The sequence below is a fragment of the Stegostoma tigrinum genome, chromosome 30 (genome assembly GCF_030684315.1).
Source record: "Stegostoma tigrinum isolate sSteTig4 chromosome 30, sSteTig4.hap1, whole genome shotgun sequence".
Taxonomy (NCBI): domain Eukaryota; kingdom Metazoa; phylum Chordata; class Chondrichthyes; order Orectolobiformes; family Stegostomatidae; genus Stegostoma; species Stegostoma tigrinum.
In genome coordinates, this window is record NC_081383.1 from 35048483 (window position 1) to 35071642 (window position 23160).

Here is a 23160-nt window from a genome sequence, read left to right on the forward strand (position 1 = left end):
TCTGCCTGACCTTTTGTGTAATACTGTAGGTATGTTATCAATGTTTTTAAAAAGGTGCACATTGTAGGTGGTTGCTGCAGAATTTGAATTTATTATACGATGTGCAGGGTGGTGCCTTGATAAACACTCTTCCCCCTTCAACCATTTAACATCAGATTAGATTAGAACTGTTGGCTCTGGTGTCATGTCAACTGGATCAGATCTGTGCCATGGTGTATTCAGTCTGACAATCTGATCGGGTGCTGTCTATTAACTGACAGCCATACCATAAGGAGCAATCAAGACAGTAGCAAACTACTGTTACAAATCACTGCCTCATCACAAAAGCAGCAACAGCAAGGGTAATAGAAGCTCTTCGTTTTGTAGGTGGGGCAGAGGGAATGAAAGGCCTAGTTGAAAATGTCATCCGCCTCATTTCAGGAGAGACGTTTTGCTGGACATTAGGCTTTGTGCGTTTGGGTGACAAAGTTTCAGAATGGCAGTCAGACTTGACTGCTGTGTTGGAAAATGCATGGTTCCCGCTGGTTTTCAGAGACCCTTTAAACCAAAAGGGGCAGAGTAGTTGGAGACAACAGTGATAGGCAGCTGTGCAAGATCTGAGCCAGAAATCCAGGGCTGCGTAAATAGAGAAAATCAGCGGGTTTTCCGTGGTTTAATTTAGATTAGATTAGATTCCCTACAGTGTGGAAACAGGCCCTTTGACCCAACAAGTCCACATCGCCCCTTGAAGCATCCCACCCAGACCCATCTCCCATAACTAATTGCTACCTGTGAACTCCTATTGGAAAGTGTGCCCCTCGTTTGTGAGCACTCTGGATGGTACCTTCCCAGTTGCTGAACAATGTGGCCAATGTCAAGAAAATTAGATGGTCAGCACTGAGGAGATTCCTAATGTCGAGAGCCTAACAATCCCATTTTCCAACCATTGGCATGCATTAAGATCCATGCTATTATGCCATTTCACCTCATTAATATGTAGTTTCCCTTCCTTCCACCCGCTACTTAGGAACTAGGTGAGAATTCCTGGCATGAAAGTCAGAGCAGGTACCTGGGGGCTCCAGCTTGCTGTTCGCTCCTTTGGACCTCCATCCTGAACATAAGTCACCAGCACCTCGGAGCACGTTCCATGGGCAGTGACTGCATTACCCTATATCCAATCCCTACACCCCGCTAAGTCCCAGTCAAATAAACTGAACTGTGCAGGGCAGCTGCAGAGCGCCAGTGCTTGACTTGATACGCAGCTGGATTTTGAAGATGGCATTGGTGCCAGTGATCTTGGGCAATCCTGACAGAGTCCTATCCTTCTGTCCACAATTTGGGGGGGGAGGGCGTGGAAATACACTGAACATAGAATATAGAACAGTACAGCACAAGACAGGCATTTTGGCCCACTATATTGTGCCAAACTTTTACCCTAATCCTAAGGTCTATCAAACCTCCACCCCCACCTTATACTATCATCCTTATGCCTATTTAATAGCTGCTTAAATGCCCCTAATGAGGCCAACTCCACTACCCTCTCTGACAGTGCATTCCACTCTCTAAGTAAAGAACCTACCTCTGACATCTCCGTTGTGTCCACCTCCTCTCACTTTAATACTATGTCCCCTCGTAATAGCAACCTCCACCCGAGGAAAAGATCTCTGGCTGTCCACTCTATCTATACCTCTGATCATTTTGTACACCTCTATCGAGTCACCTGTCATCCTTAATCATTCTAAAGAGAAAAACCCTAGCTCTCTCAACCTTTCCTTGTAAGACCTTCCCTCCGTTCCAGGAAACATCCTGGTAAATCTCCTCTGCACCTTTTCTAATGTTTCCACATCTTTCCTGTAATGAGGCGACCTTCACTGCTCTTGAACACAATCCCTCTATTAATGAAAGCTAACACACCATACGCCTTCTTAACAAGTCTATCCACCTGGGTGGCAGCTTTCAGGGAACTGTGTACATGAACCCCAAGATCCCTCTGCTCCTCCACACTGCCAGGAATCTTTCCGTTAACCCTGTAATCTGCTTTCAAGTTTGTCCTTCCAAAATGAATCATCTCATACTTTTCAGGGTTAAACTCCATCTGCCACTTCTCAGCCCAGCTCTGCATTCTATCAATGCCCCTTTATAATCTAGAACAGCCCTCTGCACTGTCCACAACGTGACCACTCTCTTTTCGTCCATGAACTTGTTAATCCACCCTTCCACTCCTACATCCAAATCATTTACAAAAATCACAAATAGCAGAGGATCCAGAACAGGTCCTTGTGGTACACCACTCATACTGAGCACCATGTTAAATATTTTCTGTCCACTACCACCCTTTGTCTTCTAAAAGTCAGCCAATTCTGAATCCAATCTGGCCACATTTCCCCTATCCCATGCCTCCTTACCTTCCGCATGAGTTTACCATGGGGAACCATTTCCAACGCCTTACTTAAATCCATGTATACCACCTCCACCACTCTACCTTCATCCACATGTTTGGTCACCTCTTCAAAGAATTCAATAAGGTTTGTGAGGCATGATCTACCCCTCACAATTCCATGCTGACTATTACGAATCAAGCTGTGCCTTCCCAGGTGATCATAAATCCTATCTCTCAGAGCCCTTTCCAATAACTTGCCCACCACTGACAGAAGACTAACTGGTCTATAATTTCTGGGATCATCCCTGTTCCCTTTTTTGAACAAGTTAATGACGTTTGCCTGTTTCCAATCTTTCGGCACTATTCCCGTAGACAGTGAGGACGAAAAGATCGTCGCCAAAGGCCCTGCAATCTCGTCCCTCGCTTCCCATAGAATCCTTGGATAAATCCCATCAGGCCCGGGGGACTTATCTATCTTTAACTTCCTCAGAATTCCTAGCACATCTTCCTTGCTAACATCGACATCCTCGAGCTGACCAGCCTGTTTCACAACGTCCTCCTCTACAACTAGGTCCCTCTCAGTTGTGAATACTGAAGAAAAGTATTCATTAGGGACCTCTCCTATTTCTTTAGGCTCTGTGCACAAATTCCCTTTACAATCCTTGATCGGCCCTACCCTTTCTCTGGTCATTCTCGTGTTCTGCACATACGTGTAAAAAGCCTTGGAGTTTTCCTTTATCCTATCCATCAAGATTTTCTCATGCCCCCCGCCTTATTGCTCTCCTATGCCATTTCTTCAGCACCATCCTGGCTAACTTGTATCCCTCTAGAGCCTTTTCTGTTCCTCTTTTCCTAAACCTTACAGAAGCTTCCTTCCTTTTTCCTCTTAACCGGTCGTTCGATCTCTCTTGAGAACCATGGCTTCCTCACTCAACCACATCTTCTCTGCCTGCTAGGGACAAACATATCGAGCACATGCAGTATTCATTCCTTAAACAATCTCCACATTTCTGTGGTGCTCTTCCCTGACAGCGTCTGTTCCCAATTTATGTTACCCAGTTCTTGCCTCACTGAATTGTAATTACCCTTCCCCCAGTTATAAACTTTACCCTGCTGTATGTACCTATCCTTATCCATGACTATCAAGAAAGAAACAGAGTTATGATCACTATCGCCAAAATGCCCTCCTACCAGCAAGTCTAACACTTGGCCCGGTTCATTACCAAGCACCAAATCCAAAGTGGCCTCTCCTCGTGTTGGTCTATCTATGTACTGTATCAGGAATCCTTCCTGAACGTACTGGACAAAATCCGCTCCATCTAAACTATTACAGCTAAAATGTTTCCAATCAATGTTTTGAAAGTTGAAGTCACTCATGACTACAATCCTGTGACTTCCACATCTTTCCAGTATCTGCCTCCCAATCCGCTCCTCTACTTCTTTGCAACTATTAGGGGGTCTGTTTAAAAAAAACCAGCAAAGTGACTGCTCCTTTCTTTCATCTGCCACTTCTCAGCCCAGCTCTGCATTCTATGAGTTGGATGTCATAGAGGCATGGTGCATCGGTAATGAAGCAAGACTGGGAAAATAGTGTCTGAAAACTCAGTCTGTCTTGCAAAGAGAAACCCTCTGTGAAACTCACCAAAATTGAGACTTCGGCAATTTATGCTAAAAAAAATCGACCCTCTGATACCATCCATGGTGAAACAAACTGCTTGAAGAAATATCTGGAGGGCTCCACCATGTCTACATTTTCTCTCTACATGACAGTAAATCAGGAATAGGAAGTTGTAATTAAAGCTGAGATTGACACAGCCATAAATCGAGCATGAGGTGAGATGGGAGACCTAGAATTGCAGAATTGACTCAAACACCTCAATATCCAACTCCGAGACTGTGATTATCGTACTGAATGGCTGCTGCCCATTGGTCTTGTTAGTTTGATTGTAGATAAGATCAGCAAATAGAAACTGACATGGAATCCCAGTTGGCCTCTATACCAGTGCACTTCTTGGATTTTTAAATGAGTATTTGTAAATGCAAGCTAGCTATGTATTAATGAACCTTTCTCGTTTACACATTGAATTGAGCAATTGATGTTTCCTGTACCCTCTTGTCGTCTTTGTGGTATTTTATGTATAAAATCACTGCTATTGGGCAGTGTCTGACCAACCCATTGAGCAAAAAGATCAGAGAAAAGCTAAGAAACAGGTGACAATGTGTCAGTGCCAATTTTCTAACATTGTTCCAGCAATTCAGAGGAATTTGTCAAGCTTTAAAGAAAGGAAGTTTGCATTTTGGGATTTGAATGTTTGAAAACAAAGGCCCATGTCCAAACATCAAAGTATATCTTTTTGTTTGTATGCAACTGATACAGTATTGAGCCAGAGGGTCTAGAATAACCACCTTTTGTTGGTTGACTTCAATATTTTTATCTCTTCTTTCAGTTCCTGGGCAACCAATTAACTTCAAAGCTACCCCTAAGTCTGAAACTAGTATTGAGTTACAATGGACTGCACCCAGAGAGGAGAAAATCATCAGCTATGAGCTTTACTATCGTGATGAAGAGCTGGGAAAGGAGGTAAGAAAGTGATCCAGTTCAGCAGCAGGCTGAAATACTCATTTGGTCTAAATCCTATTTTCAGCTGTCTGCACTGCATTTAATAAGATCAGAAATGTTGTTGCACAAGACAAGGACTCAGGGTTGGGAATATATTAGTATGAGTAGAAAATTGGCTAACAGATTGAAAAGTGAGCAAATAAATGAGCAATTTTCAGCTTGGTAAATTGTTACTTGGGAGATCCCACAAGCATTGATCCTGGGCCCTCAGCTATCTATGAAAGATGTTAATGACTCAGATGAGGTACTGATGTTGGTGATAATGGGAACTGCAGATGCTGGAGGGTGAAGGGTCTAGGCCCGAAATGTCAGCTTTTGTGCTCCTGAGATGCTGCTGGGCCTGCTGTGTTCATCCAGCCTCATATTTTATTATCTGAGGTACTGATGTTGCTGCATCTAGGTTTACTAATGATAGGGGTATGAATGTAAGCAGTGAAGAGGACAGTGAAAGGGCTGAATGTTTGTTTTACCATGTCCTGACCCACAGTACAGAGAAAACACTGAAGAATCCACAAATGTCGGTGTCAGTACCCAGGGGGCAGTTTTCAAGGAGACAGTGACTTAATCAGGCTAATAGAATGGCTTTCAGTGTGGAACAGTAAGTTCACCCAATGTCAACAGTACGGATTGTCTAAATGGTTCAGATGAGTAGAGACTTGCAAAGATTAAAAGTTTAGAAAACATTGGCTCTAGCTGCCAGGCTGTGAGAAAGGGAACCTCTCCATATCAAAGCCTGTGGGCCTCTGGCAAAAGGGGCTGGGAGAACAGGGCGTTAAATTCACTGAGGCATTGATGGCCCCCTTAGTATTCCGCCAGGAGTCTGCTGCAATTTATCTTCCCGGTTTCAGCCTCAGTCTGAAAAGTTCCAGATGGCATGTGACATTGTGGGCAAGCTAAATGGCCTCATTGACTACCTGGTGGGGGTAGACAGGTTATTCTGACCCCACCCTGATCCAGCTTCTGCCTGAATGAAAATCGCCTGTTAGCCAGACCATGGCTGGAGACCCACACACCACCTGGAAGAGGGAGATCACAGCTCTGCCCACCTGCAGCATCATGCCTGCCACCCTCTGAATTAAAATATTCAGCCCAGGAGAAATGTGGACAGGTTCAGTTATCAAGCAAGAAGATGGCAGATGGGGGCTATGAGATAATTCGCTTTTGGCAGAAGATTAGAAATATTGAATATCTTTTAAATGGTGAGAGACAATCAGTGTTGGTATTCAGACAGAGTAATGCAATGGAGTTAAATTGCAGGAGCAAGGAAACCTTCCTCAATCTCACAGAGCTTTGGTGAGGCCATACCTAGCGTTGGAAGTAGAATTTTGGTCTTTCTGTCTAAAGAAGGCTACAGTACAGTTGCCTTTGGGGTTTGCAATGAAGCTTTGCCATATTGATTGGAATGAGAGGGTTGATTTCTTTTGGGAAGTCAAGGATAATGGGCTCATACTCTCAGGGATTTGGAAGAATGAGAGAGAGCTTTAGAATGAGAGTCCTGATGATGGGATTGAACTCAAAACGTTGACTTTCCTACTCCTCTGATGCTGCCTGACCTGCTGTGATCCTCCAGCTCCACACTGTACTGATTAAGAATCTGAGAGGACTGGGCAGCATAAATACTGGGAGGGTGCTGCTCCTGGATGAATAGTTCTGAACCAAGGTCACATTGTCACATGCTTGAGGAGAACTAGTCAATGAAATACACTTTGATTTCCGAAAGGCATTTGACAAGGTGTCACATCAAAATATAACCTCATGGCATAGAGGATAACGTCTGGATAGCATGGATAGAGGCTAGGTTAGCTCAGAGGAATCAGAGATTATAAATAAATAAATCATTTTAGGGTTCTATGCCGTAGGGATTAGTGCTGAGCCTTCAGCTATTTCCAGTCTATATCAGTGATTTGGATGAAGGTAGCAAATGTATGGTGGATAAATTTGCTGATTACACAAAATAGCTCAGGAAGTAAGTTGTGAAAAGGAGTAGTGGGATTTAGATTGCTTAAGTGAATCAACAGAGGTTTGGTAGATAAGTTGGAAAATGTGAACTCATGGGAAGTTTAGTAAAGCAACATGTTATTTAAATGGAGAGGAATTACAGAACTCTGCAGTACAGAGGGATTTGGATGTTCTGGTACATGAATCACATAAAGTTAGTTTACAGGTACGGGAAGTGATTACGGCGGTCAATGGAATGTTGTCATTTATTGCAGGGGAGAATAGAACATAAAAGAAAGGATGTTTTGTTACAGATGTTGAAGTCATCGGCAAGGCCACATCTGGAGTACTATGCACAGTTTTGGTCTCCTTATTTAAGAAAGGATGTAAATTCATTAAAAGCAGTTCAGAGAAGGTTCACGCCTGGGTTAGAGGGTGTATTTTTTGAGAAAATTGCTAGCCCTGTATCCATTGGAGTTTAGAAGTATTTGGAGTGATCTTGTTGAGTAATATAAAATCCTGAAGGCACTTAACAGAGTGAATGCTGAAAACATATTTCTTTTTGTGGACGAGACTAGAACTAGGCAACACAGTTCAAAAATAAGACATCTACTTACATCTTGAAGGGACATTACTCTGTGGATTTGTCTTCCCCACACAGTTACGTAAGTAGCACTGTAGAATCTCAACAGTATGGAAACAGGCCATTCAGCCCATCAAGTCTATACCAACCCTCCAAAGAGCATCCCATGAAACCGCCACGCCTCCCCCCCCCCCCACCCTATCCCCGTAACCTTGCATTTCCCATGGCAAGCCCGCTTAACCTACACTTCTTTGGACCATGTGAGGAAACTGGAGCACCCAGCAGAAATGCAGACTTGGGGACGACTCCATACTATCAGTGCAAACTCCATACTATCAGACACCCAAGGCTGGAATTGAACACATATCCCTGACCCACTGTGCCACAGTGGGATCATCGAATACTTTTAAGACAGAGATAAACAATCAGATAAAGGCAAGTTATGTAAGGTGCGCATTGTTGCCCATCACTAACTTGCCCTTGAATAGAGTTGCTTTATAGACCATTTCAGAGCACGGTTAAAAGAAATCACTTTGCCTTAATTCTGGAGTTACATGTAGGTCAAACCAGGTAAGAGAGGCAGGTTTGCATCCATGAAGGGCAATATTGATCCAGTTTGTTTTTAATAATCAGTGATAGCTTCATGGCCACTATTACTGAGGCCAGCCTTCAATTCCAGATTTACTGATTGAATTTTAAATTCCACCAGTTTCCCTGGTGGTATTGGAACCTGTGTTCTCAGATCTTTCGCTTGAGCCTGTGGATCTCTCATCCAGTGACATTGCCTTCACATCACCATCTCCCCAAGGACTAACAATGGAATCAGAGTGTATCTGTGTTGGGCTGGAAAGTAAAACTGAGGTTACATTAGGTTAGCTGTGAATGTATCAAATGGTGGAAAGAATAGCCTACTCCTTCACTTGATACTTTTCTCGCAAGGTCAGCCATTTTGGCATGAAATAAAGAGGAAGTTCTTCACTTAGGAAGTTGCAAGTCTTCGGAATTCTCTGCCTCAGGATACTCAGTCAGTGAGTATATTTAAGACTGCAGCCAATAGATTTTTGGATATTATGGATTTGAGGAATACGAGCAAATGAGGAAAGGAGGAGTTGAGTTGAGGATTAGCAATGATTTTGTTAAGTGATGGAACAAGCTCTTGGGATGGTATAGCCACTTACTGACCATATTTTCTATGAATTTATTAGATATGCATGTACATGGTCTTCACATAATTGGAAACATCCCCCCAGTGTCATCTCACAAAACCATTGGGTAATTGTACAGGCCTGTGTCTTGCCACCTATTTATAATATGTAGAAAACTCCTCACTAGCAACAGGAAATGCTTCATTGAAAGAAGAGTCAAAATGACTGTGACCTGACTTGGACTATTGCAACCAGACCCAAGGACGAAGAAAACTAGATATTTCGTCCTGTATTCCAATGTGGAAGTGAAATTCACAAATGCCTTCAAATCTGCAAACATTCCTCACAGAGTTAAAATCTGTGCTCACTTAAGAGTCTCAAGATAACTCAGCTTCATTTTTGCAGCGACCTCTTACTATAAAACAGCATTGTTCTTCTAGGGTATCTAATTTATCATAAGCATATCCACAGGAAATCTGCCAATGTGACATTACTGAGGTAGCAGTGTCTCAGTGGTCAGGATTTCTGCCTCACAGTGCCAGGGACCTGGGTTCGATTCCACCCTCAGGCAACTGCCTGTGTGGAGTTTGCATGTTCTCCCTGTGTCTGCATGGGTTTCCTCCGGGTGCTCTGGTTTCCTCCCACAGCCCAAAGTTGTGCAGGCTAGGTGGATTGGCCATGCTATATTGCCCATTGTGTCCAGGGATGTGCTGGCGGGGTGGATTAGCCTTGGGAAATACAGGTTTACAGGGATAGGGTGTGGCGCTGTTGGATCTGGGTGGGATCGTCTTTGGAGGGTCAGTATGTACTCAACGTGCCAAATGGCCTGCTTCAACACTATAGGTATTCTGTGATTCTAACTTATATTTTGTCCACTACAATGGTTAATTTAAATTTGATAATTGTGTGAAAGCTACCTATTTGTAGTGTACAGAAAATTTCCTACAGCAACTAAGAATGTTTCAGCGCCTAAAGACTGAGAATATTTGAAAATAGTTCTAAACAATCATATACATTGATTATAAAAATAAAGATGCTAATTTGATCAGCATTTACCCCAACTTTAAAGGGGTACACAGTACATTTCAGCAGCTGAATAATTGTGCATTATTTAGTGTAATGCTATTGTGAGAGGGTTCAGGCAAAGATTTATAAGGATGTTGCCAGGGTTAGAGGTTTTGAATTATAGGGAGAGGCTGAATAGGCTGGGACTACTTTCCCTGCAGCGTCGAAGGCTGAGGGATGACTTTACAGCAGTTTATAACATCAGGAGGGGCATTGACAGGGTGAATAGTCAAGGTCTTTTCCCCAGGTTAGGGCATGGGTTGAAGTTGAGAGGGGAAAGACATAAAAGGGACCTAAGAAGCAATATTTTCACACAGAGGGTGGTGCATGTGTGAATTGAGCTGCCACAGGAGGTGGTGGAGGCTGGTACAGTTACAGCATTTAAAAGGCATTTGGATGGGTATATGAATAGGAAGGGTTTGCAGCCATATGGGCCAAATGCTGGCAAAGGGACTAGATTAATATAGGATATCTGGTCAGCATGGATGAATTGGACTGAAGCATCTGTTTCCATTGATGTACATCTCTATAATATAACAGAGTAATATCTAAACTTAAGATGTCAACAAGTCTCGATGTAATGTCAAATGCATATGGATGTTTCTTTTCCACAGGAAGTGATAACTTTTCAGCCGAGCGTTACACACAGAGTAACCGGGCTACGTCCGAACACTCTGTACTATTTCCGTTTGGCTGCACGCTCTGAGCATGGCCTTGGCGTCTTCACCTCCCAGATTTCCGCACGGACCCTCCAGGCCAGTAGGTTTCATTCCATGTTCATCTTTCAAATACTATCAGAGCAAAGGATGCTGGGATACTGTGTAAACTACAAACCTTGCATCCGTTTGAAAAATTGCCATGGCAACTGATATCACTTAAGATGTCAACAACATTCAAATTATTCTTTAAAAACTGAGTAAACTTATGATCTTTAAAAATTAAAATTTTAAATTAAACATTTTTAAATTTGTAGATTTTTTAAAGAATTTACTCAGACAGTTTGGGCCAATGTCTCCTCATTTCAAATGGTTTACAACTGAGAATACATTAACAAAAATCAGTATAGACACTCAGACCAAATTACAGTGGCCACAGGTTGATGAAACAAACTTGCTCATTCCTTGGCACTGTTCTGTTAAGCTCAGCCAAATACTTTGCAAGCTTTGGAACTGGAATGCCAATGCCAAGTTTGCTGTAAGTATGGTGCAAGGGGAATTTTTACATTAAACTTGGTCAAAGTTGAATGTTGCCAACTGAAATGCCTTACCTTTATAGGTAGAAAAATCCATTCCCACCAATTCTACTTTTTCCAAATGTTTTATTCTGTGTAGAATTAAATCATTTGAGGCAAAATGGAGATCCAGAATGGGTAAAACTGGTGCTTTCCAAAAATTGTTTGACCCTTAGAACCTGGATGCATTTCCCTCTGGGACTTCATCCAATGTCCAATATCAGCAGGGCTAATGAACTGCAGATCTCAGTTGTTTATCTTGTGTCCCTGAGCAGAGTTGTCTCTCTAAAAGCATAGAACTATTGACTCTGTAAACACGGTGTCTCTCTGCTTGAACAAGGATATTTTCCCGAACACCCTTTAGCAATGAACTGTGTGTCACTTAGATTAGTTGTCAATGAATAGTGTAGTAAAAACTAGTGGTTTCTTAATGTTTCATGTGTCAATAGTGAAACACAGCCTTTTTTCAATGACATATCGGTTTAACCTATTCATATTTATGTGGAAGAAAATTCAGTTACGTTTCAACAGTAAACTTAATTCCTAAACATGCCCAAAAAGAATGTTTTCCTTCACTACAGCATGCAGTCCCAGCAGCCTCTGCTCTGTGTCAGTTTAAGGAAACCCATTTTTGGTATGTGTTGGCTGGTGTTAGCAGCTCAGCAACTTCCAATTGGGTTTTGGATTAAGCAGAATAATAATTGTTCGTTAAGAAGATCAGTTATGGATCATTTCTTCTTCGAGATTGCTTCGGGGACTTGACTACACATCATATAAGACATTAGAGATAATTTTATGCGGTGCAAAGGGATGGGACTGGAATGCCTAACTGGTAATGGAGAATATCCCCTTGATACTAGTCCATGTGTTGGGTGCTGTGAGGAGGGTTGGGTGAATGCATGAAGAATTGTGCTGTTTAGGTTCCAGTTGGCTTTGGTTGGGTTGGAGTGAAATGCAAAAGTAGCCCTTCATGTAATTGGGGTAAGAATGAGTCAGAACACTTTGAGATTGGTTCTTCCATACAGGAGGAATGTACTCAGAGCTGCCCTGGGGTGACCAAGACATGAGAGGTATCTCACCTGGGTTAAGGAAAAAGAAAATGCATGTTTGTATGGGACGAAAGGAAGCTGTGAACATTTCTCCAGGGCAGGGAGGGAGGTAAATGGAATATTCTTTTGAACCTAGGAAGAAATGAGCACGTCCATTTTGGGAGATAGGGAGATGTAAGAGAAGCGCACAAAACTGGGTTGCAACAAGAGGCTGGAGATAATGGGAACTGCAGATGCTGGAGATTCCAAGATAATAAAATGTGAGGCTGGATGAACACAGCAGGCCAAGCAGCATCCCAGGAGCCCTCTCTGATGAAGGGTCTAGGCCCGAAGCGTCAGCTTTTGTGCTCCTGGGATGCTGCTTGGCCTGCTGTGTTCATCCAGCCTCACATTTTATTATCTTGCAACAAGAGGCTTTCTGGGCTGTGTTTGGGAGGCAGATTAGGCAGATGTCCCAATGAGAAGGATGAGGTGATGTTTGAGTGAGTGAGATATATGATGAGCCTTTAGTTGGGTTGGGAGGAAGGGGGAATGGACTAGCATCCTTGGTTGGGATCCTCCTGTACAGAGTCGCCAAGTGAGGTTTTAACAAGTGTGGCTTGCATTATATCACTAACTGTTTCTTAATAGGGTTCTTAAGGCTTCTGCTAGTTGGAGGATCACCAACACGTATTTTGTAGAGGACTGGACTGTATTGAACTAAAGCAGAACAAGGCAATTAATTGAAATTTAACGAATATTCATTTTTAGTTTAATGGATTCCACTGTAAGTGAAGTGTATCATGTGATTGTTTGATCATAACCTTGACAAAGTCCAATAAATGTGGTTAACGTACACATCCTGCTGCTACGAATCAATTCCAGGTCACGTATTATCCATCACCCTTTATCTCGTCACCACAATTATTTCACCCCATGTTGAACTCTAGACTAGTTCAAGAATAAAAGTCGACATTTAATACTTAAGATTTCTATAACTTTTTCCCAAATCCTACTGGTGCAGATCAGTTTGGAGTGCAGACATTATCATGACAGGTAAGTGCACCAAAGCAGGAGCAATCAGGCTTATTTGAATGGCCAGAAAATCAATTGAGCTGTTTCAGAATTTCAAACTTGGATCTTTCAATTAAGTGGAGATCCAGATTTTGGAGTCATGACTACACTCCACTCCAAGAGCATCCCAGCCACAGAGTCAGGAAGTGTGTTTCTTATTGCAAACAGGTTGAAACCAAGTGCCAAACTTTTCAGTTCCTAACTTACCCTTTTAAGCAAACTGAGATACATAAAGAAAAGCAGATGGCCACATACTGTTGTGTGATTTTCATATTTCTAAACGCTTTCCATACCCAACAGAGAGATATTCACCAAAAATAACTATAAGGCTGTGTATCAACACAAACACACACTCGACCTTGCATTCCATTTTTTTTATTTGATGTATCACTTTGCAGCAGATGTAATTGTCACAAGGAGAGATGGTTAGAACATATCTACCCCATCCCTGTCTTTTTCAGATTAATTCCAGCACCTAAGTTTCTCAGGTTGAATATTACTTTAACATGGATTTCTTGTAAATGTAATGAAGGCCAGTGCAAAATTGACCAAAAGATAAACTTGCTGCTCTAGATGCTTCCTTGTGGGGCCATGTTACAGGATGGTAGCTGCTTGAGGCAAAATATTTTTGTGCATTTCCAGAAATTTTATGTAGGCCTAACATGAATGTATATTGTCTCAGGATATGAATTGAATTGTACAGTCTGTGATGGTCCTAGATTCAATTTTTTTTGGTTAACTAGGTTGGGGATACTTCAATTCTCTGGGACAAGAAAGAGGAGAAATTAATTGGTATTCCTGCTCCTCACTGCTGTCTGATAACTCCTAGTGACCTTTGTCCATGTCTTTTTATTTGCTTTTGATTAAATTTTTACATTGAAGCAAATCTGATTGTTCTGTCATGAACCAGGAAGTGTTAGCATGTTACACAAAGAATACTTTTCTCTTAATTCTGAAACTTTTCAGGTGGGGAGTTGGCTTGTGTGAAACCTCATTGATCCACTCTTAAGAGGAATTTGTATTTTATCAGAAGGTAGGAGTGTATATGTTTGACTGTACAAACATTCAGAATGTTACCTCACTCTGATTAAGCAGAGTTCGTCCACTCCCTGCAATCATCGCCCAGACTAACGTTAGATGCACTTGGCGCTGATTCTGTGAGAAAGTGTCCCTACGTCTGGACCAGAGTTTCCCCAGAGGTCTGTCAAACAAGTTGCTTAAAATAACTGAGGAAGTGTGTAAACCGGAACACACAGAGATATAGTCACTCATAGACATATAGATGTCTAAACAGATATATGTGTGATGAAGGAAAGAACAAACATACACAATTGTATACATGATATGTAATGATCAGTGAAGAATGGTCACCTTGAACAGGGGTTGGCAACCCAAAATAAGAATTGTTGCGGTAAGAAGCTCTCATGAAACATTGAGCTGGTTTACGGAATCCATTAAACTGAATAGAATATTTCCAACTGTAACTGTTTCAGTACTGAAATTCAAAAATGTGCCAACCTGTCCTCGGTCAGTTGTATAGAAATTGGACTTTGACAGTGAAGTCTGTGTACTGAAAGGACTTTACTTTTATGACCTGGGTTTAGCTAGTTTCAGCAGAGGTCACAAGAAGGTTTTGGACTTTCACACACCCTTAATCAATAGTACCAGGTGAGTCCAGACGGAGGCAGACCAGCCAGAACGTGGTGAATGCCTGTCAAAGCCGTCCTTTGATAACCGTCATGTGTGAAACAGATTTTCAGGTGACATCCTATAAAATAGGCTGCCTCTTAGGCAGCTCCTGTCCAAACACTCACATTTCTCTAAGATTACCGAAATATACTCAATGAATGGGGAATTTTTCCAAATCAAAAATAACAGGCATATTCATGTTTTAAGCTAGAAGAGGGAAAAATTTGGTTAACTTTCCATGGTAAGCATCAGCCCCATTCCTATCCCTATTCCTCCTTCTTCCTCAGTCCAATCTGTCACTTCCCAGAAAATGTGAGGCAATGTACATTGTTCAGATAACCAAGGTTTTCTGTTCCAAATTTCCTATTTCTCCATTGTTAACCACTTCAAAGAAATACTATGTGTTCACGTAGCCAAGACTGCCCAGCTGATTGTCACCTGTAGATTTGTTCCACGAGGTGAAATGATTGGATGCCAATGATCAAAATATCATGCAAGTAGAGAACTGTTGCAGGAACAGTTTCATTTATGTAAAATAGAGTGAGGTTGCTCCAAACTGACTACTTTACTCAATAATCTAAATTGCAATTGTAGCGTTAATGGAAACAGGCATCCTCTACTGTGTGCTAGTCTGTCTTTTCAGTCTATTTTCTCACTCAGAGATGGTTAAAATCAGTAAGACCAAACCCCGTGAGATCCTCCTGATGCTGATGGATGAATGATTAAATCACAGGGGTTAGCATTCTGCTCCCACATGGCCTGTTCCACCAGAGTGAAGTGAAAATCCTGTCTAAACTGCTGAACTTATCAAGTACTTTATATTGACGAATACTATCCCATCAGCTACTCCTTTCATTGCCTACCTAGTGATGTCACAGCATATCCATCAGATTGAATATATTGATACTCTTAGACTACTATGGTGAAGATCCAGAATTGCTTGGCCATCTTGTTCTGACCATAATGTATTGCCATACGGATTGATATTCACAATAGATGAAAGAATGTTGCATCATCAGGACACACCTCGATTCTTACACAGACGTATTTAACTAGAAATATTTGCTGTGCAGTAAAATACTGACATGCTCATTCATTTGATTGGAGATCATATCCAACTTTGTATTCCTCAAGGTATTTGGCAAATAGAGTCAGAGTCATTGAGACGTACAGCATGGAAACAGACCCTTCAGTCCAACTTGTACATGTAGACCAAATATCCTATATTAATCTAGTCCCATTTGCCAGAATTTGGCCTATATGCCTCTAAACCCTTTCTATTTATGTACCCATCCAGATGCCTCTTAAATGTTGTAATTGTACCAGCCTCCGCCAGTTCCTCTGGCAGCTCATTCCATACACACACCACCCTCAGTTGTCCCTTAGGTCCCTTTTATATCTTTTGCCTCTCACCTCAAACCTATGCCCTCCAGTTTTGGACTCCCCTACCCTAGGCAAAAGACCTTGGCAGTTCACCCTATCCATGCCCCTCATGAATTTGTATGCCTTGTAATGACAAACCTCAGCCTCCGATGCTCCAGGGAACATAGCCCCAGCCTATTCAGCCTATACCTCCAATCCTCCAATTGCAGCAACATTCTTTTCTGCACCCTTTCAAGTTTAAGAACATCTTTCCTACAGCAGGGACACCAGAATTGAATGCGGTATTCCAAAGGTGGCCTAACCAATGTCCTGCACAACTGCAACATGACCTCCCAAATCCGATACTCAATGAACTGACCAGTAAAGACAAGCATACCAAATGTCTTCTTCACTACAGAATTTAAAATTCTGTTAATTTTAAATGTCCCTTCTCCTTCTTGGTTATGTTTTTACAAATCCACAACTGTCCCCACTTTAACATTTCTGAGTCACTTCCATGAGTAGGCTGTTAATTTGGCAGCTCCAAGGTGTTAGCCAATGCTGATCTTTCAGTTATTCATCAGAAATTCACAAAGTAGCCAGCAATGGTTGAGAAAATGTCTCAGCACAGCTGGGCAAAATTTCAAAATCCATGACTTTGAACAAAACAAATTGAAGTTTCAGACAAACCCAATTAAATTTTGATAGGTTCAAGATCAAGATGAAGCACTTTGCCTGTCCATTTCAAAAGGAATGCATTCTGGAATATTCCATGTGGGTTTTGTGGAAGCTGCTGATCCCTGAGGTTTAGAAGCTGTGTCTGCTTTGCTAAGATTTGGCCAGTTATATGCTGGGAGAGAAAGGGTACGTTAAAAAAGCATTAAGAGCATGCAGAGAAAGTCTTTAGTGTATGAGCTTGAAGGAACGTCAGGTACGTACCATTGGAAAATACTTTAATTTAAGGTGGACTTTAATTTCTGTATGTGTTAAGTTATTTTATTTTGCTACGCATGGTTCCAGGAGGCCCTGGAGTGTTTCGTGGAGTTTATTTTTCTTGTTTTGTTTTTGTTTTGTCTTTGGAGTGACTACACCATCCAGCTTCCCCCTTTTATATATCCGCCTCCTCGTAAAATGTCTCAGTGTCATTTTCTGTCCAAAGATTGGCCACTACAAATTGTTTTCCAATGCACCCGTGCACTGATTTCAAAAAATGAAGGCAGACCACCTGGATCACAAGAGGTATTCTTGGATTGTTCTAGAATTAATTTGATTTTCAATGCAGTCTCTTCCCTCCACAACCTCAAGGATTAGACATGGTATGGCTAACTATGGGCTTCTCTATCACTACACTCGCCCTTTTGGCCTCTATACTACTTTCAGCCTGAACCAACTGAGTACATACTTCTTTCTTCTTCCAAATTAGTCATTGCAGCAAATGATGTGAAACAACTTGGCGAGCTTATTGTTGCTACAGAAACGAACATGGGTTCCAATTGAACATTTACACAATAAACCATCTTTGATTCATCTCCTGACATTCAGTTGATAGCCGGAACTTGGTCATTAATGTTGATAACAAGACAAAGGTCGCAGGGAAAGAGGATCAGTGCCTAGTTTTATATTTTTTTAACCTGGCTAAGTAGTGTATGCCCCAAAACTGCCAGTGTTAAGCATTGGGTGGTGTAAATAAGATCAATTAACCAATAGTGCAATTAATAGAAGAAATAATTGAGACAAGATGTAAATGGGAGGAGAAACAGGCAGTAAAAACAGAGCTTATGAGGAAGCTGAGATGTCCCTGTGAAACACAGCAGTGTCTGAGAAGGGTGGTAGCGGTGCCATCGGCCAGCAGAAAGATGAAATTGCAGCAAAGCAAGAGGTTAATTGGGTTGTTTCCCCCACCACCCCAAGGAAAAGTGCTAAGTTCTTTCTAACTCTTAGTCTGATCAACCTCATTGAGAAGTAGTGATTGCACCATGCTAGTGGATGGGTTAGATTGAAGTATTGCAGTCCCTCGGGGCAATAAGACAAAAAATAATTCATAGACAAACAGTGCTTTGAAGTTCTACTTTTTTATTACCTTGTCTGAGGACTTTGCCATTATAAATATCTCATACTTAAATATCTCCGAGAACAGAAAGTCAAAATTCTAAATTATTTTTAATGGATTTGCTCAAACTCCTGAACCAAATGGCTAGGGATCTATTTCGATTGTGTGCCCCTAAATTACGCCGTAATTTATTTTTCAGTAAGTTACTGGTCCTTGGCATAGCGTAATGCTGTATACCTAAACTTATAGCATACATAAAGTGGCACCAGTTAAACCATTGATTCAGGCCTGAATGCGATGGTTATTTAGTAAGCCATGTACCATAGGTATTCATTGCACAGGTAGGAGTGACTCGTGTCACAGTTGCTTTCACAAAGTGGCTGGCTCCTTTACCAGCTTTTATCTTGGTATCTTTTGACAGCCTGCTTGGCTGTGATCCTCCTGCTTCCTGGAGAAGAAACCCACTTAACTGGGGACTATGCTGGCACACTTCAAACAAATGAAAGGGATCTGTGAAACTAATTTAGTTTCAGCAGAACTACTGCTGGATCCTTCTTCCCCATCTGTTTACTTTTGTTACAAAACTCTATACATTAAATTTGTTTCAAGTATCTTACAGAACATTTCCACTTGAAAATTACAGAAAACATAATAAAATTCAACTTGTCTGCACAAAGCATGTTCCACACAGCTGCTTCGATACCATTGGAATACTCTTAATATATATAAAATCAGGCATAAACAAAATATTTCAAATGGAAAAATATCGAAAGTGTGGAAATTAACATTTCTCCATACTTCATTTTCCACTCTGAGATACCTTTAACGCACTCTCAACTATTAATTGCTCAATTTCCCCCAGTAACTGAACTCTAATGGCCACAGGACAAAGGGTTGGCAAGTGGCAACAGCATCAAGCCATTACATGAGACATATGAGTCCTTTTTTGTAACAGTAGATAGATGTTAGAGTTGGGCACAAACTTGTATCTGCACACCTGCACTGGATGGTTTAAATGAAACAAGTGTGAATTCAATGGATTGAAGTACATACTCATTAAAAAAAACGCAATCCACACACTTTTCCATTACAAACACGCTCCTTTTGTAGAGTTTGCCCATGCTGAACTAATCTTCCACTACTCACTGAAGTCAAACTAACCAAACATCTGGATGTAGACCAAGGGAAGTCACCCCTGTTGGATCCTCCAATGTCGATATTGCCTGTGCAGTGTTCAAATAGTAATCTCCCTGTGCTCACCAAAAAGAAGCAACCCCTCTGTCACCTCTGAAAGTAAAACAATTGTTTATCAGCCATACAGGACGAGATGTCAATCAATAATCATATTTTCCGTGCCTTCAACAAATTAACATGGCAATTCAATGATTCGGAAATAAAAAAATAACTGGACTCCAGTACCAAAAGTCAACAGTTCACTTCCAAGCTGCCTGTCAATCCAATCTGCAAGTCTCCACCACCCCCACTAATAGTTCTCATCTGTATTACTGTTAGGAGCAACTTGTAGAAATGTTTCAGTGGCTGGAAGAAGAGAAGAGGGGGAAAAAGAACCGATTAATTGTTTCTGTTAGCAAAAGATGAAATGAAGTGGTTAGTCAGCAGAGAGGCCAAAGCCCAGACTGTCTTGCTGTCCTGGTACAGTGAGGTTGTGGGGAAGTGACTAGCAATTTGTGATCGGGGCAAGTATTTAAATTATCGTCAACCGATGTTCAAAAAAAAAACAGAATCTGAAATCATTCCAGTAGCACTCCAATCTCAATTTCTTACCCAAATAAAATTGTTTCATGTTTGTTTTGATCATTCTAAAGACTTGAATCCTTCTTAAGCCAGAATTGTTTCTGTTTTAGCATCATACCAGGTTTTTTTTAAAATTACTTTCGAGCCTTCCGTTGTTTTCCTTTTCTGTTTCATCTCAGTTTTTTGGGGACCTTTTCCTTTCGTTTTTATCATTTTTCTTTTTGTATTATTGTATTTTACCCTCTTCCCTCCCATTCTTTTTTAACTCCTTCCTCGACCATACCCTCCCTGCAATAGAACCATCATCCCCTCCTCAAAACGTAAAGTGCACCAGCCCCAGTTCCACCAGCATTCTGGTAAGTTGGTGGCCACCGCCGCCAGAGAGTCAGAATGGCGACCTGGCAAAGTACAGTATCAGGTACCAAATGGTGCAGGGAGAGGACAAGCAGCCCCACGAGGTGAACGACATTCCACCGACAACCACGCAGATGCGACTGGAAAGCTTGGCGAAATGGACGGAGTACCGAGTGACAGTGGTCGCACACACGATGGTTGGACCGGGCCCAGAGAGCGCACCCATATTCATTCGCACGGATGAAGATGGTAAGTCCAGGCAACCGATCTACCAATCTTTAAATGTTTGTTATCACAATCATCCTGGAGGTCTTCCTCCTGATGTACCTTGCGTGGAACTGCTACATCAATCCAGCAAGGTGCCTGTAATTTCAATCGACGTGACAAAATTTGCACTTCTAAAAGGCACATTTCCACCTGGGGTTACACATTCATGGAAATCAGTCTTGTTGTTCATTTATCTTTTTGTTTCGTCCCAGCACATTATTCCCAGTAATGTCTTGGCTCTCTCATTAGAGGACACTCTGTCTGTCTAGTTATCCTAGGTCAGCCAGGGACCTGTTCCAAAATTTCTGTCCCATTTTTCTCATGGAACTATTTTCAGTGCATTTTCTGGGATAGTTTCATGGTGTATATTCCACATATGGCCTTTTACATTCCTCATCATTTATGGCAAGAGTAAAATGGCCAAAATGAGGTGAGCATTTGGGCCCATCTGCCCAAAAGAGTAGTATGACTCGGGGCAAGTGTTTCCACCTGAGAATTACCTGTTAGAACAACCTTTTTGACCAATACTTTCGTTGTCTGTCTCTGGTTTAGTGGCAAATTTTATGAAATTTCTTGAGATCTTTTTTGATGGTAACAGCTCGGTATCACACAAACCCTTGTTGTAACTAAAGGAATCACATTACAACGCTTCAAATACCTTCTTTGCCCGCATCACATTAGAGACTTGTGGCATTGTCCCCTCTGAGGAGTTCTGCTGGTCGAATAGTTTTCCTGGATGGTGAGGAGAATTAACACACGTTGAAGCCGAGGATCAGTGTAGGGCAGCAGTAGAAAAATCTTTCTCACTAAGAAAGTGAGACAATAAGTTGGGGAAAATTTCTTTATGTCCCATTACGGTTGAGGGAGTCATTAAGTGAAAGAGTAGCGTAAGCCCTTGAATTGGTGATTGCGGGACTATGTGAGAAGCGTGAGGCAGTGAAATTAGTTTCGGATTGCTCTATCAGACAGCTGGAGCAGACAAGGTCAATCAAATTGCCTCCTTCTGAATGTAATTGTTACAGTTTTGATGGAGTACTTTGATGGCCATTTCTTCCTCTGGACTTTGTGACCTTAGAGGATAGGAGTGAAAATAAGGAAAATTGAAATAGTTTAGTTATTGCTAAACCATGTATTTGCAGCAACCAAATAAATTGGAAATGAACCACTGTACAACTTTCAATACTATGTTTAATGAGAGAAAAGTGAAGCTGTTGTTCAGCCCAACAGGTAGCAGGAACTTAACAAAAGCCGTTTTGGGATAATGCCAGCTCAATTATCACAGTATATAATTACAAAGAGAGAATAATCAGAGAACAGATTGAAATAAAAACTTGAGGGGGAAATTATAAACCAGAGTAATAGCAAGAGAGTCATTGACATTTTGAACACTGTTATTGAATGATTATGTTCCATTTAAACAAACACAAACCTCAGATTGTTTCTCTATCTGATAAATGCCATCCACCAGTTCAAATTGCTGCATGAGGAATTTCCACTTAAAGTAGATGAAGAAGGAACGAGGCAATTTTACAACATCTTGCAGTAACTGTGAAAACTTTTCCTTTTTGCTGGAACTGGCTTCTTTTCAAATCAAAAACCCTCTTGACTTGGCTGATCCATTGCTGTACTTTATAAGACCATTTTAAAGCATGCTCCTGATGATGACATCACTAAAACTGGCACTACCCAGTTCCTTGTGACATGGATAGTATTGACAAAGATCCCATTATATATGATGGATGCATTGCTAATGGGATATATTTGAAGGTCACATTCAAATTTGTCTTTTCCCAAAGTACCATTGGCAAAAAAGTGTTCTGCTTTGAAAGCAGTTCATCTGAAATATTCCCTCCGCATTTATTGAGATTGACTGATTTTCCAGGGATTGCTCAAGGTTACATCCCATTAAGGTTCGATCACAACTACAAATAATTTCACAACTGAAGGGGCTTTGCCATGCATTATTATTCGTATACATCAAAGCATGTATGGAAGAAACGAGTTGCTCCTCCAGTAGTCTAGAATTCTCATTTTGTTTTATTCGCTGTACTTCACTTGCACACCTTCCTTCAGGAGAGAAGTGCTACATGGCTACCACTTTTCTGGTGATCTGTTTTTGTTTCTTAATGTTCAGATGACCACGTGTAGTCCTCAGTAATAGAGAGAATCTGAGATCCAAGAATAGAACTAGTCCATAGAACTGGGAGTAGTACAGTCCTAGTTTTGATATCTACATAGAACATAGAACATAGAACAGTACAGCACAGAACAGGCCCTTCAGCCCACAATGTTGTGCCGACCATTGATCCTCATGTATGCACCCTCAAATTTCTGTGACCATATACATGTCCAGCAGTCTCTTAAATGACCCCAATGACCTTGCTTCCACAACTGCTGCTGGCAACGCATTCCATGCTCTCACAACTCTCTACGTAAAGAACCTGCCTCTGCCATCCCCTCTATACTTTCCACCAACCAGCTTAAAACTATGACCCCTCGTGCTAGCCATTTCTGCCCTGGGAAATAGTCTCTGGCTATCAACTCTATCTATGCCTCTCATTATCTTGTATACCTCAATTAGGTCCCCTCTCCTCCTCCTTTTCTCCAATGAAAAGAGACCGAGCTCAGTCAACCTCTCTT

At 41.5% G+C, this 23160-nt stretch overlaps 1 protein-coding gene across 1 annotated transcript in view; it reads left to right on the forward strand.

Annotated features, from left to right (window-relative positions):
• The window catches only part of LOC125465764 (receptor-type tyrosine-protein phosphatase delta-like), a 472774-nt gene that overhangs the window by 293492 nt on the left and 156122 nt on the right, over positions 1 to 23160 (forward strand). Inside the window, exons 10-12 of the mRNA XM_048559575.2 lie at positions 4807 to 4940; positions 10325 to 10469; positions 20197 to 20502. Of these exons, the coding sequence (XP_048415532.1) occupies positions 4807 to 4940; positions 10325 to 10469; positions 20197 to 20502 (585 nt within the window). The remainder of the gene's footprint in view (positions 1 to 4806; positions 4941 to 10324; positions 10470 to 20196; positions 20503 to 23160) is intronic.